The following is a 17241-nucleotide window of genomic DNA, read 5'->3' on the forward strand; positions in this document are numbered from 1 at the left end:
CCAAGTACAAATGTAAAAAAAATTCTATTTCGAAAAAAAAAGTCGTTTCCTCATATTATGCTTTGAAAGCGAAATAAATCTAAAAATGGTTTACGTGTGGTTTGGATTACAAATATATCTTTTCCCCCACTATTCACGAGATTAAAAATAAACAGTTGTATTGTGTCAATAAACGCCTATTTCAGCAAGTTACATGTGGTATTTAGTATTTGGTGATGATTTTCACTTGATAAAAAGTCTCCACGGGTCAAAATTTTGCAGCACTGATATAATGACTGCACCCATACGGAGCTCGTCATGGTAGATAGGTATGAACTTAGGAAATCAACAAAAAACGTTTACTTACAAAAACCAAAATCCGAACGTCAAAATCATTTATGTCCACATTTAAACGCCACTGAGAAAACAAAAATTAAGGTTTCACATTAAATAATACAGGGCTGACATATCATCTAAAGGTTTTGATCTACTTTTTGTTTACTTGTAAAAGCTTTTTGAATATGGAAGCTTCACTAAAATCAAGGTTTCACATAAAATAATACAGGTTTGATATAACATCTAAAGTTTTTGATCTACTCCGCTTGAGGACAGTCTGAAGACAAAATACACACATATTAGTAAGTTTAAAATTAATTTTATGTAGGGGAGACCATGGCTAGTTGTCACAGGGGCAAGTAGTCAAACTCTTTATGTAGACGTTTCTAATGGATATAATGTATAGATATTCGTTCACCGGTTACAAGAGTCACTATCTAAAGGACGTAAAATGAATTACATGCTGACCGCAGATTTTCTTCCTTCAGAATAGCCATTTCTGTGCACATGATATATGCCAGTAAAAGGTTCTGTCTACTTAATCAGTCACTGTGCACGTTCCTTGATATAAGTTAAGAAATTTAACAACATATTCATTTTATGTATACTTTTTTTTTCTAAAATAATGTATATAAATATTATTCACTTGAAAAATTATATAGTGTTTCAAAATAAAAGATTTATGGTGCTCTGGGGCAAGTTGTCACAGTGACAACTAGCCCATTGTTGTCACAAGGAATGAGCTCGTTGTCACTGTGACAACTTGCCCTATGTGAGGAAGAAATTTTAAATAGCTTACCGACATTTTAAAATAAAAATGTTTGCATTGTTAGTATAATGTGTTAGGGATAAGTATTAAACTGTCTTTCATAAATTGGCTCATGACAATGGCCAACGACTTATGTCAGGGGCTTTTTAAAATCATAATATAACAATAAACCGTTCAATTTAACAAAAGATTATATGTAATTTTATCAACAAACAAAACAATAAGGTATAATTGTTAAGTTTTTGGCAATTAATACTTATTTGATGTTCTTTCACTACAAGTCATACATAAATATTTATTTTCCGGAAATATCGTTCCCCACTTATTCATTTCCCCACGTATTAATTTTAAACAGGATTTCATAAGGGATGGTCCATCAGAATGTCAAGGAAGAGCAAATCAATCTGGTTGGATGAAAGAAGACAAATTCCTGGATTTCATTCATCATTTTGTTGCAAATGTTAAGTGTACAAAACTAAATCCCAAATTACTATACTTGATAATCACGGTTCTAAACTATGGATTATGCTAAAGAAAATGGCATCAATATGCTATCTTTTCCACCCCAATGTTCTGATAAACTCCACCCTCTTGATCGAAGTGTGTTCGGAACTCTCATAAAGTTGGTTAACACCGCTTGAGAATCGTAGTTAATAAACCACCCTGTATCAACTCTAAGTATATACACATATGATATTCCATCGATAATTTCCACAGAAATTCTGCAGGCTATCACTCCAAGCAATATATCATCAGGTTTCAAAACGACAGGGATCTTTCCATCCAACCCATTTCTGATGTAGGCTTCCTTCCTAGTTATGTCACGGGAAGACCGAATCCGAATGGATCTACTACAGAACTAATTGCAGGAATTATGAGTCCCTTCTTCTAGTTCCGTTAAGATTCAGGGCTGGATAATTCCGTGTTTCCTGATTCATCTATAAATTCTTCAACTTCATTCTGACCGGAACATGTCAGACGACTTCCCAAGACTGGAGAAAGAAAACAAACTGTCCCTAAAGGAAAAAAGAAAAAAGAAAATCAGCTGCTCTGACTGACACTCCGGTAAAAGATGCATTGGATACAGAAAAAAAAAGGGAATCCGTGTAAAGAAAACTACCGATATTAGAAATACATAGTAAAACTAAATCTTCGAAATCAAGGAAATCATGAGAACTCCAATCATGCAGCTGAATAGTCTGAAGATACAGATACATTCTCTTCAGTGTGTGAAGAACCTTTCAGACAAATTGTTCCACGAGAAGATGGGTTAGATTTAGTTTGAGTTAGGTATCCATTAAAAAAAATTGTTTGAATTTGTAATCAAAAATCGTTTCCTCAATTTTAACTGAGACGAATATTGAACTAAAAACTGCTGGAATTAAGTATAAAAATAGTTTTATGATAATTATTTTAAATAAAAATGATAATACAATACATTATTAATTTACTTTGTGACAATAAGCCCCCCGCTAATTGACGAATTGCCCCAGCATTGGGTTAAGTTGTCACAGTTGCAGACTGAGTTTTGGGAGAGAAAATAAATTCTTTAACTATGTGTTATTAATTTGAAATAAATTTCAATAATAGAAAAAAAAGTGTAACAAGTCATTTGTAGTAACTATATCTGTAAACATTTTACCGTTCATAAGGAGAAAAATAAATTGTGAAATTTGTGAAAACTAGCCCCGGTCTCCCCTAATTTTACAATATAACATTTATAGATATTTTAGGTGCCCGTGAAATACCAAGCCTACTTACAAATATACTAAAATATTATTTAACATTTTTCTCTTCAGTTACTATGTTCAAACGTAGTTTAGTTAATAAAGCATATTCTATTTGTACGCTCTCTGCATTATAGTAGGAATACGCTTATAAAAGCAAAAACTACACACCATGAGACATAGTAAAATTTAAAACATTAATTAATGTAAAGTGATAGAAACTTATTGTTATAGATGTCATAAGAAACACCAGTCATACTTACCTAAAGTCATAAATAGCTCCATATACTTTTCTCATGCACTTCAGGTATCTCGCTAAATTATCTTTTCGGCATATAAGTGACCCTCGTGGTATGTGGTTTGTAAACTGCAAAATAAAATTAAAAAATAACAAAATATTAACACATTAATAATATTACACATTAGCTCTAGTTTTTCTTCCAGCATTGGATAAATGTGATTAAAATCAAGGCCATAATTTACGTATCACGTAAATGCGCAGAAAGATTTGACACTTCTTTTAAATAGTGCTTGTAAATGACATGCTGTAGACTTATAGATAATACACTATGCTGGAGGTTAGACTGACAATCTTATTGCCATGTGAGCGTGACACCATAGTACGTACAGCTACCAAAGACACCACTGGTAAAACCGTTCAAGAAATATTTCCTATCATAAGAAAACATTAGAAAGTTAAATCTATGTCAAGGTTTGAGTCAAGTTAGTGTTATTGTGCGTGTATGTGAGCGTATGCATGTGAGTGTTAATATGAGTATGTAACACCAGTACAGTCATGTAATAAAGCACTATATACCTTCAGGAACAATTGAATAGGTTTGTCCCAATATTTTGTTGGTAGTCAGCCACAACCTTGGAAAGGTGTTGCTCTAGGGTCGTGTTTAACCTTTCCACCATGCCATCAGACTGATGATGTAAGGCTGTAGTCCTGGAATATAGTTGATTAAAAATTGCAGCATTGGTATGAATTCAGCCCCATTGGTACCCCGTTTCTGAAAGTGCATTTGTTGACAAGTATGTCTGCTATGGTGATGACTTCCTGGTTAGGAAAAGCATAAGCCTCCGTCCACTTACTGAAATAATAAATGACCACCAGGATATATTGGGTATAATCTTAAAACTTGGGAAATGGCCTAGCAATGTCAATGGCTATCCTCTTAATTGTGGCTCCAACATTGTAAGACCTCATTTTCCCATGACTCCGGTACTTTGGCCTTTTCCTGGCTGAATATACAAGTATGTCACCTTGTTAACACCAAGCCTCCAAATTCTTATGGTATCTCAACCAGCAGTACCCCTGACATATCTTGGCTAGATGTTTATTTACTCCTAGATGGCTATTCGAGGCCCCATCATACATTTCTTTCGGTACTTCAGACACTAGACTCTTCGGAAAGAGTACCTGGATGTAAACCACTTTACTATTTACACTCTTCAGTAACCCATCCAACATCCTTAAGTAATCCCACTGTGCCCAATTAACTTTCACTGATCTTTGGTCACTGGATATCTTATGCTATGATAAATGTAATGTATCCTTTTATATAACCCCATAAAGGGCCCATGGGTCAGAGTCTTACTACTGTATCACCTTTAAGGTGTAATGGTCTCATTTATACTCGATGTTAATTATAGTTGTATGTCAGTTTTTTTCGTTTCCTTCATTTTTCTTCCCTTTTGCAATGTTTGCAGTTTACATTGCATAATTGGCGCAAAAGGGCATCAGCATTGCTGTAAGTTAAGCCCTAATCTTGTGTTAGATTCGGCAATCATTATGTTTAATTTTCTTTGTTATTAGTTATTAATATAATTACCATGTTATTTAAAGAAATGAAGAAACTCTTTCTAAAAGATCCCTCTGACTTCTTGAACTGCAACAGCCACGTAAGTGCAGCAATGGCATTGCACACAAGGAATTTTCTCCCATACAAATTCTTATGAAAATTTTGGAGGGAGTTAACTACAGCTAGAGGTAATTTTATTGTAATAAAATAGTTATGTTCGGAATCAGTTATAACTTTGTTGTAGTACCCGATAAGTTGTTCACTACATCCTAAACCTAGGAAAGCACAGTGCCAAGCCCATTTCACTTGCATCTGTGTAAAGGACAAACTTTCCATGCTGATTTTGATAGGCGATTATGTATCTAGAACACAGTGAATCCTTAATGTTCTGAAAGGCAGCCTTAAACCCAGAAGTCTACAAAAACTGTCTCTTTTCCTCAGTCAGCTAATGCAGTGATCTGGCAATAGCTGCAAACTCAGGCACGAAGTGCCTATAGTAGGTACAAAGTCCTAAGAAACTCCCTACCTCATATATATTTTTTTATGTTTGTACCACTTCTTGTTAGACTGGATCTTCTTAGGGTCTTTTCGTACTCCATCCTGCGATACCACATGACTTATAAATGTTACCTCGTGTTTGAACAAGAATCACTTCTAAGGGCTTAACTTAAGTTGTGCCTTAACTTAAGTGGTGCCTGGCGAAGCCTGTTAAAATATTTCTGGGGATTTTTAAGATACTTTAAGTGGTATTTACAACCACAATAATGTCATCCAGGTAAACTAGGCATTGTTTTCCAAGTCAAGTCATTCAACTCAAGTTCCATTCGACTTTCAGAAGTTTCAGGATCTAACATAATATAAATGGTAGCACAGTGAACTAGAACAATCCATTTCCTGTTGAGAAAGCAGTTTTCACTTTATCCTCTGAGTCAAGCTTCACTTGCCAGTAACTGCTCTTCAAGTCCAGTGTCGAGAACCAGTTAGTGTTAGCAAGTGTGTTCTGAGTGTCATCCATATGTGGTAGGGTGAGCTGTCCCTTTTTGGTGATGTCATTCAGCTTCCAGTAGTCCACACAGAACCTCAGTTTGGAAAATTTGGAAATTTACATAGAAGCTTGCCTTTGAGACTATTTAATTTGCTATAATTTTTTATGTGAGTTTGGTATAAAGCATTAATCAAACTCCAAACATTTACTTTTATGGTTATTCATACCTGCCAAGATTTAAGTTGCTTGTAATGGTTGACAGGAAAACCACTAGTTCTCCACCAGAGGTTCCATTTGTCTTTCATGACTCCCACATCGCTGTACTCTCGCCAGCCACGTTCCAAACAGACCTACAACATAGGAAAAATGCACATTTACTATTTCTGGTTCAGTTCGGGACTATGGCTACAGTGAGTCAAGTTAGTCAACTGTGCGCAAATTGGCATTACGAATTACAATTGCGTTCAAGTTAAAATTAGCATCTAAAATTCGGTACACTAAATAATAAGTGACAATAATATTTGTATAAGAATGAGAGGGTGTTAATCAGCAATAGTGTTTACAACATATCACCTGTATTTTTAAAAACATAGGAGTGGTTTCAGGTTGTTGTTAAATAGGCGAGAATGTATATGATTTAAGCACAGTTGAATATGAGTGGGTATGAATGTAAATGATTAGGCAGTAGTAAATTGGTATAGTAAAAATTTGTTATAAACTTTTTTGAGTGAACACTTATAGGTAAGAATCATTATTAAGTCTTTTTGAACGAGTATGATTTGCGTGCCTCTTATTGGCACCTTTTTCAGGGAACGAGTAATTTCCTATTTTTTTTTACAATTATTATGTTAAGATTGGTTAGTTTTAAGCTAGATTTAATTATGTAGGACATTTTAAAATTTCGCAGGGCCTTTCATTATAATTTACCCGGGCCTCAAGCCTAGTGGTTTTCCAGCGACCAACTTCCTGCATTTCTTTCCCATACTGTGCTAGCGGCACCTCACTATTACCCGTGCCTATGATCATGTACATATGTGATACGTTTCGCACCACAAGCACTCTCGAGTACCTCTCGTCTCGTGTAGTCTTCGGAGACCCTCTCACTCTTGTTCGCTACCGTGTCGTTAAGTCGGGCCAAGCGCGGCTCCTTGAGATGGGGGGTTTCTGTCGGCTATATCACCTCCCAAACCCATTTTTTTTATTTTGTACAGTATTTCTATGCTAACTTAAGTACTTTAATTCACGTGTTAAACTTTTTCTGCATAAAAACTCGTTTGAAACTATTAATTAACATTATTTGTGACCATAAACTTGTAAATGTTCCAAGCCTATCTCTGACTTATTTAAGCTTCTTTACACTGGGCACTCAAAAAGCGCCACAGTGCTGGTGCGTAGCACTTTGGGAAATCGTAAAAAAATTGTCTCGAGCCACTGCGAACTTGCCACTCCAGCACATTCCCAATTGCCAATGTAGAAATGTATTTAGAGGAAGCAGGTTTGTGTTGTTGATACAGCGAAATAAATGTCGTAAAAACAGAAGATATTGGATTCATCTGTTTCTTTTATGAGCAATAACATAACTATTCCTAACCAACAAATTTTTTTTAACGCTCTGAGTATTCCTTTGCAGGCGTGCGATAACCTCCTGCACTTCTAAAAGAAACCTTTCGGAGTGGGAATATTGACTCCGCCATCACTCAAAGAAACTACTGTATTGCAGAAAGTTGCTTGATTAAAAACGCAACAGTGTGTACGACCCCCGGCCACTGCTGGTATGAATGCGCCACTTAGTGTGAATAGTTCTGTTTGGTTTCAAGTCACCACGGTGTGGCGTGTTTCTATTGGCGCGCTCGAAGTGGCTCAGTGTGAAGGGAGCCTTCATGTCATGTTTTGCAACTGCATCCTTTTTTTGTGTGATAGCCTTTCTCGAAAATTCTTTCTGGAGCGCCCCTGGGTGTAAAGGTGGATCGTAAAGTACAGAAGAAAGTAAAAAGTCGGAGGATCTGGTTGCTGAGTAATTAATTTAATATGGATATTTGTGGAGGCAAGAAATTTCATAAACAAATGGGTACCTTTTGGTTATCATGTAAGTAATAAAAACAATATTTTCATTTATGAAAAATCAGATGTAGGTCCCACGATTAATGTTTTTTTTTCCTTGTCTTACGTTACCGGCATTATGTAGTTGGTGTTAGTTTGGTGTTACTTTCTGGTTGACTGTGATTCTGTTCTCTGCATCCGCGCGGTGACTCCTTCAGGCTCAATAAAGGAATTCCTGGATCATCCCACTAAGTAGTAAGTGGTACTCACTCTTCCTCCTTTTTTCCTATAAAATTTCTAAATTTAGTTTCGGTCTTGGTCTTCTCTCATTGTCCTTTCTAAGTTTATCACTGTGTGACCTTCTGTTCCGCTGTGGGGTCCCAGTGTCAGCTCCCCATTTCCAAAATTCTATGCTCTTTTCTGAGCCAGCCTCGGTCCTACAGGAGGGCCCCTCCTTCTGGCTCAGTGCGCACGCAGGCTGATAAGTAAGTGAAAACAGGACGTAGAACATTTGTTTAAGATGACCTGCGCTTTATTGGAACCTCTTATTCGAACTTGTAGAGAAATAAAACAACACTGTGTAAATTTTTCAGATAAGATTGTGTTAAAGCCAACGATATATTAATATATATCCATTAGTTATCTCTTGATTAAGGAGCATATTTGTGTGTGTATATGTTTCTTCGTTACAATTAAATTTTATATTGTTAAACTTTAATAAAACGTAAATCCCGGCACAGCTATTTTCTTTTAATAGCTTTCTTTTAACAGTTTTTTTAAGAGTTCTGTTTGTCTTTAATGAGCGTGTAAGAGTTATAGATTTTTCATAAATGTAAACATTGTTTTTATTACTTACATGATAACCAAAATATATCCATTTGTTTATGAAATTTCTTGTCTTCACAAATATCCCTATTAAATTAATTACTCAGCAACCAGATCCTCTGACTTTTACTTTCTTCTGTACTTTACGATCCACCTTTACACCCGAACAGTGTTGTGGTTGTAATAAAATTAGATGTGACCCCTTCGTGTTCTGCCTTTGGATTTTTTTTTTAAGTTAGCTAATACGCTTTCAGAATTGACAACTACTTGATGCATCTTTAAAAGGAACAACGAAGTGTGGTAGTTGTACGAGTGGTTTTGAATCAATATTTTATTTCTTTTTGTGAGTAGGAATGGTTGTAATTCAAAAGTGGATAAGAGTTGGATGGTCCTAAGAATGAAAATATGTTAAAGATTAGGCTTTTGTGCGTATGAATGTGTAGATTGGTGAACATTTTTATAAGAAATTAATGAAAAGTGGAGTTTTGTGTCAAACTTGCATGTACAGTAGCTTCACCTTTAAGTTTATGGTGGGCTCCTAACCACAAAGATACGAATCAGTGATCATAAATTGGGTAGTGGTTGGAAATTAGATACAACCCTCCACGAAAACTAAAGAGGACAACGCCTCAGTGATTTTGACAACGAATGGAGCTTTATTGGCGGAAAAAGTAACAGCTGTTTCTGTAGACAGATGTTTGAAATTAAAATGAATTTGCAAATTTATTTCCAGCACAGAAGATTTAAAATATTAAAAAGATCTAATTTAAATTTAATATTGTGATAATTTCTAGAATTATATTGAAGGGAAAAGGTGGTTATTTTATTAATATGCAGAAAATTATTTATGCGAAAGACAAAAATATGTTTCAAGGCAAACATTTTCATTGGTTTTGTTACTTTCTACTTTTTTTTTCTTTTCTTTTAGCAAACTTTGTTTAAATCTGTTTTGATGAGAAAGAACGATATTGCAAAGAGGTTTGCCTGACTTGCGGGGGACTCGCTCGCAAGTTTACTGCTTCGCTCGACGAACCAGGCAATAAAACTGCGGCGCGACGTCACGACCCAGGCGGGCGAGAGGTTGACAAGGGGGAGAGGGGGGTTGCTGGGGGAACAGGCATGGTAATTGAATGGTTCGCGTGTCGACGCGCCCAGCCGTGTGCATGCCCCACTTCCGAAATCTGGTCTCCCGCGGGAACAGCTCTGGCCGCTTGACGAGAGCCGAGGCCAACACCCTTCCACACCATTCACTCCCTTCCAACCTCAGCAGCTGTCATATGATTCAACTCCGTGACCTTGCAAAGCTAACCAGCTGTCTATCTCAACAGGTTGCATGGTAAAAGCCTAGCTCAATTAGAATGCTTAAATTTGTTTCATACTAGCAATTAAATTTTCTTCATATTTGGTTCTATATGGCGCTTCTTTTCATTTTGAAATTTTCATAGTGAAAATAACTTAATTGAGTAATTGAAAAATATTAAAGAAAAAAATATTAGTGATGTAGGCAATATAAAAAAATTATGTCATGTCTACAACACTTGCCTTGACAGGTCATAGTTCATAGCTGTGGGAGGTCCATTTCCCGCCTCTGATGTTAGATGGAGAATGGTGTGATGGACTCGCAGATTTTCAAACATATAATGCCATTTTTTAAAGTGATTCCAATTATGTCTTCTTGTTTAAAAGTGCATACAATTGTCAATCTTTTTTTTTAGAATTTACTTCCAATTGAGAGTCCGTTTTTCGAATGTGTGTCCAGTGTGCTTCCTTTTCATTGAATGTGTGTTCCAATGTTCTTCCTTTTCGTTGAATATTTGTCCCCTTCCCCCGGCTACCTCCTTCCTCGGAGCTTTGTCATCCATCCCTCATCTCCCTGGAAGGTTCTGCAGGCTCTCAGAGGTCACCGCGTGGAGTGGCGTAACTAGGACGCCATTGTTACGAGAGCTTCGGCCATCGGGTCGACCCTAATGACGTGACACGTCAAAGGGGCGCGAGAGAATTCCAGAAGGGGGCTGAGAGGTATAAAAGCGGTGACGCCAGCCTCCGGGCCAGTGGAGTGGAGACTGAAGTGACCCTCTGCGAGCGATAACCGGACGGCAAGCGACGGGATTCGTGTGCGCAGTCTGGTGTATCGGGGACTGCGTCGCGGCGTGGACGAGTGAGTGGTGTGGGATAGAAGTGTGAGGTAAGAGGCGAGCGGAAGGCAGAGCCACTTCCGAGCCGAGCTCCAGGGGGGAACTGGAGGAAGGAGTGATTAATTTGTGGACACTCATTTTAAGTGCTTTATTTTAATGAATATTGTAAATATTAGTAATAAATAAAACTCTGTTTGATTAATTGGGGTATCCTTTCCGAACCTGTTTTCTTACTCGTAACGATATAAATAAAACATATCTTAATATTGCCAGACGTATTCTAGCACTTCAGCAAGTTTCGCCCAGCGTGCCTTCTTCTTTTTCCCAACGGTTTTCGTCTTGTGTAACTTCTCCATGTCTCTCCTCTCCAGTGGTTCGTTCTACACTCGGCGATCATTCAGTTCGAACGTTAGTTCATAAGCCAGCTTTCATATTGGTTCGGTAGTTATTTTGTGTCAGTGTGTGAGGGAAGGTTGGTACGATAACGTCTTGGTCGGGATGCATGTTTGGAAAGCACACGCAAGTCACGCTACTGTCCACTTTTTAGTATCTCTGAGCGCTCTGAGTTTGTTAAGAATGTTTCGCTTAGTGGTTCTTGCCTCTGACGGAATGCATGATGTGCATGTATGTGTGCGAACACTCTGTAAATAGCGTTTTTTTTTAACCCTTCGTGTGGGTTAGTGTGTACATTTTCGCTTCTTTTGATCGCATTGAACTTATATTTGGACTATTTTACTTATCATACGTGTAGGTTTTCACCAGGAACAAACAGCACAAACAATATTCAGGTTAGTTCATTCATTTGATGTAGTAACATTTGGAGTCATCCTGATTCGGTACATTTATTTGTAAATTTTTCTTAGTCTAATGTAGTCTGCTGCATGTCGAAGAGTTTCTTACAAAAGAAAATCAAAGTGCTAGCTATAGTACTGCAAATAGCACACATTGATAATGAAAAAGAATTAAAGTGCCAGTTTTAATAATAATTATGGCCGATTTTTGTGTTATTTTGATTTTATGGCCTTCTTACATATCATGCGCCAAGTGCCCAAGTGCCAATTAAGGATAAGTGACATATACTTCATTTCGGTCATATGTCTACAAGACATGAAGCGGCGATAGTATTTCGTAAAAAATTGTAGATTGAAATTTTTAAACGAACCAATAGCAGCTGGTTTTCGCGAAGTTGTAAGACAGTGCCCTCATACTCCATAGGACGCTGTTTCGACTTCTGGCCTAGGCATCCTAATGGCTATATTCTCCGTTTTTTCAGGCAAGTACTGTGGTTTGTTTAACTCTTAATAAATTAACTCATTTTAAGGCCAACCTGTTTGTATAATTTTTTTGTGGAAGTTAATATTATTTTTTCACATACGCACCTTGCATTCACGTGTTTCAAGGAAAATGAGTTGTGATTCTAGCTTTGATAGTAAAAATTTTCCGGCCATTGATTCTAAAAGCAATTGGGGACTTTTGTTTTATTTTAACTGACATCATTTATTGGAAAGACCTGCGTGTCTGGGCTGCTCGGCTCAACTAAACACTGGGAATATTGCACAGAAACAGGAACAACTCAAATGGATGATGCTATCTATTGATTCAGAATCTCTATATCGTGACAAATTTACCTTAATGGACGTCTCACACTGAGCTAAACTGACTGATGGCATGCGCTTTTGCCATAAAAAATAACCAACTCTTGTGACGATTTAGATGGAATACGTTTACGGTTCCCAAAGTAGTTAAGGAGAAGGACCTAAAAGAAAGGGTAGCTTTCCGCGAGAAATTGCTTTTTCAATGGAAAGAGCTGTTTCAGCGATTTTCGTCGCAGAAGAGAAAGCTGTAGGAACGCAATACGGAAAAAATTTGACTGTAAAAAATAGCTTTCTTAAGTATTTGTAATCTTTATAATTTGTGGTAAAAAATAATCAGTGTACGAAAATATATATGTTCAATTTTCTCATACAAATTACATTTACTTTTAAGGTCTGTTAAATTACGTTACTTTATAAAATTAAAATAACTCCAAATATACTTTACGGAAACTTCTTGTGAGCAGTTGTAATATATGAAACAAAAAATTAGAAATATTCATTAGTTTATTGTTTAAATTTGAAACTTTCGATTTAGGTGACTAATAAACTGAAAAAAATGTATTACCATTATTTACTCAACATATCGTTCATTAAACAAACAATGTAATAACTCAAAAACAGACTGTTTTGGGTTATTTATACCAATGAAGTGGTTCTTGCATAATCTTTTAACTGGTAGAACGTCATAATCTGAAATTATACTACGCAGAGAGATAGAGAGCAGCTATATTGTTCTTTCCCCTCCTTACATTATGTCTTACGCACACAGCAGTACCGTACCATTTGAGATGTGACCATGTCACTGTGTAGAGTGAATGTTGTGGTTATTTCAGAGTGACGTACTTTGAGTTGTGGCACCCTTGTTGTGAGGAAATTAAGTATATTATGTTATGGAATCTCCCATGCATAACTTATTATTTAGACATAATGCGGAATGCACTAAAAATCCACTCAGGTTTTGACTGTGTATTATAAAGAAATTTGACATTATTGGTCCGAGAAATCTTTTTTTTTTAATTTGTACAGTGTCAACTTGTGACATTATTACTAAAAATCACAGTCATCATTACAGTTTGAAATTATGTACTAAATTCTGTTATGGCGCTCTTGCTACAAAGAATGGCTAATTTTTAAAGAAACGTCATTCGATTATTTTCAGTTGTGCCGTTATTGTTAGAATACGTTGTAATTACCAGTGCTGAGATAGGTCAAAATAGTAACTAATTTATTCTCCAATGAAGAGCTTCTTTTTTCAGTCATTGTAGACTACGAAGTCTTTTTGTGGTAGTGTGCTGGTTCAGCTAGCCTGGATGATATAAAATTGATTGATTGAAACAAAGGAGGCTGTAGCGAAGTGACAAGTTGGGACAAAGCGACGTGTAACGGAAAATGAGCCTGCAGTTTCGACATCTTTAGAGGAGCCAGGTATTCACGGGTCTTAATAAGCAACACATTCATGGTTATAGTTCAGAGTTCAAATGTCAGAATCATTAATTAGTAAAGTTTTTAAAAGTATATAGTAATGCAGTTATTTCGTCGTCTGTTTTGATCCAGGAAATTCATGTTGCCCGAATACTGTTTCTGAAGCTTATACAAGGTATTCAAGTTATAGTATCTCAAGTGTTTGATGTACCATATCCTCATCTTCCAGTTCATCGCCATCAAATACAAGTAGCACATCATCTTCTGAAGACTGTGACGACCTACTTTATGACAAAGCATATTCTCCCGAAAATGATGGTGGAAATCATAGTAAGGACAGTTTCGACACTGATATTTCTGGTGTGGCTAGAAAACTACATGAAACTTCTGGAAGAACCATCACTACAAAATGAATTGTTTCCAATATCAAATAGTACTTCCTCTTCCACTGTCGATATCAAAGGTTCAATAGCAGGCATGCAGAATACGTTGAACAGCATATTATTGAGTCCGTGAAAGAAAGGTGTGAAACGGCGGAGAAATGTTGCAAAATGGAAGAGAAACCTTTTGAAGAAAGCAAGAAATAAAGGACAGACATATGAATCCCGTATACACAAAGTAAAAAGGTACGACCCTAGAGGCACATGAAGGACGGGTGAAAAGAAAACTACAAGCTTGACTGCTCATTTATGTTCAGTAATGAGCGTAACTGCAAATGTTTTCGGCTTACTAGTCATTAGCTGATGTAGATATTCAGAGTCAATTCATAACCATTTCAATGATTCCTATTGTTCCTAGGTATCGCAATACTTTCTGAAATTTGAATTTTTTTCATCAAAGTGTAAGTTTTTCCCTCGAAACAAGAAATTTCTGTAGCTTTTTGTGTGTGTGTGTTTATTTAGAATTTTTAGAGAAAAAACCAGAAATTTTCCCTAAGAATGCAAAATAGTGGCGGTTTATTGACCCGGTCCTCGATCTTCAGCCTGAAGTCTGTTCCGAAACCTACTAATCCACACTACTTGTATTTTATCTATGATTATTCTTACATCATCATCTGGATGAATAATAGTTAAAAAAATATGAAATATATACTCGTTTTTGTTTATAATCGTGTGTTATAAAGAGGAAATATTTACACTACAGTTAACGTTTTAAAATCCATAAATTATGGGCGATATTATATTTAAGCTATTTGCCTATAACTTATAGTACTCAAAAACCATCGTTTAACCAAACACTATACAAAAAACTAAATGTTTAAGATGAAAAAAAAATCTCACGTTTGTATTTATAATGCGAATTGATACTAATATTTTACATTCATTTAGCTATCGCATAAGTAGAGACCTGCAAAATTCGCGGTTTCGATGACCTTCAGGATAGACTGCACATACCCCTTTACACTCGGGCAAATAACGCAAGATCATTGGCTGCCGACTTGTAAGTCGTCTCAGCCGGTTTGTCTGTGATTCGATCCTCTTTTGGTTGAGGGTTTATAACTGGTTGAGATTCGTCCAGATGAACAGTAAGCCAATAGCAAAATTATCTAAGAGGTATATGTGTTTGAATTCTAGCCTATCACCGAATGAATCCGCGAATTTTGCAGGTCTCTACGCATAAGTAAATTCAAGCCAGAAGTCAAAATAGGATACAATTTTTAATAGGATGGTTCTGTTGTTACAATGCAAACTACGAATTTTATGTGAAATATGAGTATAAGAAAATTTTGAATATGCATTTACCTACCATTACATACAAAAGTGTTTCTATTTAATTTATAAAAAATATTTTAAATACAATCATAAATTCTCTACAGGCTAGGTCATACTATTGTACAATAAAAATAATTAAAACAAAAAATAATAGTTAACTAGTGATTCCAAAATACAAAACTTGTTATTTTATATCGTGTAACTAGTGACAAGGGATAGAGTGATCATGCCATTTTTAATGTGGTTTTTATTCGTATTTATTTACGATAATCCCAAATATTTTTATGCAAGCTGTCTCATGCACAATACTTTCATACCTGAACCAGTAAATTAGGTCCGCCAGCATTGTCGTTAATCCTGAAGATGAAAGGTTCACCTGAAAATGAAATAAATAACGTAAGTCATAGAAAGATATGAATTAAATAAGCAACTTAAATACGAACACTTCAAAAACTAGGAATAAGTCTTAGGTTTTTTCCTAATTTTAACATTGATGTATCGCCTAATTTGTAGAAATTAGAGCGCAACCATTTTCCTTAACATGCAAAAAGAACTGAAAAAAGAAAAGAAAAAAAGTATGTGTATATAGTACAGTTGTGTGCCGGAAAACTAACACCACGTGATTTGTGGCCTCGGTGTCAGAAAACATGTTCGGTAATTTCATAGGCGCACTGGCTTAAACAATTTTTAGGTATAAGTAACATGAATGTTGTACAGTTGTGAAAAATTGATTGTAAAACCAAATGTTCGTTTGAAAATATGTGCAAAGTGATAAAACGTGACACTTAAAAAGGTTTTAAAAAATACTGTTTGTCGAAGACTCAAAATATTCTGCAATTAATAATGGATATCACTTAGACACGCTTACCGAAGGAGAGTAAATTATATTTTAAATAAATAAGAAAATGATATTTCAAAACCGCACACCATATCTTTACACTCCATTATATTCATGTAAGTTATCATTGTGTTTACTTAACGATATAATAAGTTAAAACCTATGTACATGTTCGTCTTTAAATAAAAGTGAAATACATTATTTTAAATTCGAATCTCCAAATCAAAGTAAAGCCACATAAGCTATAATTGTTAAATAAAACCTAAACTATCACTCTAAAAAACACTTCAAAAGTCAGGCTTCGTTGTTGGCTTCTGTATATATAAAATATATGTGTGTGTTTGTGTGTGTACATATAAAGGTATATATATATATATATATATATATATATATATATATATATATATATATATTTAGACAAAAACACTGCTAGTTTTTTGTACTGTTTTTTTTTTTTAATCAAGCATTTATTCGGCCCGTTCTACAATGACACGGAATCGGAGACGGATCACATCAACAGAGACAGATCTCACGGAACATGGTATCTACAATATCTACAATGGCACGCATGAGAACACAGACCCGTACGGATTAGCTCGGCAATGCCCTGCTCTTCTGTCTACGTAAATCCGCGCGACCAATAGAAGAAGATTAGTTGGCTGTGGTGGAAGTCATATTTGTTAACGATTTAAAAACCTTTAAAATTGTTTAAACTACAAGAATATCTAGTGTTCTAATATTACTTTGTTGTTTATTATATATATATCTTAACAGTGACATGATAAATGTGTAAAAGAGAAGTCGGAGAGAGGATTAAATATGAGGTGCGAGATGCGAGTCAATGACCAGCCACCATTTTGGATCGTAACGTCACGACGGCCATAAATTCCACAAAATTACTCAAAAATTACTCAAAAATCCTCAAATTGACTAACAAATCTACAGGATACATTTATCATCATGACAATACTCGAAACTTCGGTTTATGTGGTATGAACACTAAATTATAAACCTACATATAATATTTGTCTGTAAATCAAGCACAGCCACGGAAATTGACACAGGCCACAAAT

The 17241-nt window shown here is 35.7% G+C and overlaps 1 protein-coding gene across 1 annotated transcript in view; it reads right to left on the reverse strand.

Moving 5' to 3' along the window:
• LOC134528953 (probable tubulin polyglutamylase TTLL2) overlaps positions 1-16708 on the reverse strand; it is a 34991-nt gene extending 18283 nt beyond the window's left edge. The window contains exons 1-4 of the mRNA XM_063362620.1: positions 16702-16708; positions 15648-15706; positions 5829-5951; positions 3075-3178 (exon numbers count right to left, since the gene is read on the reverse strand). Of these exons, the coding sequence (XP_063218690.1) occupies positions 3075-3178; positions 5829-5951; positions 15648-15706; positions 16702-16708 (293 nt within the window). The remainder of the gene's footprint in view (positions 1-3074; positions 3179-5828; positions 5952-15647; positions 15707-16701) is intronic.
• Between the last annotated feature and the right edge of the window lie 533 nt (positions 16709-17241).

This window comes from Bacillus rossius, chromosome 2, assembly GCF_032445375.1.
Source record: "Bacillus rossius redtenbacheri isolate Brsri chromosome 2, Brsri_v3, whole genome shotgun sequence".
Lineage (NCBI taxonomy): Eukaryota > Metazoa > Arthropoda > Insecta > Phasmatodea > Bacillidae > Bacillus > Bacillus rossius.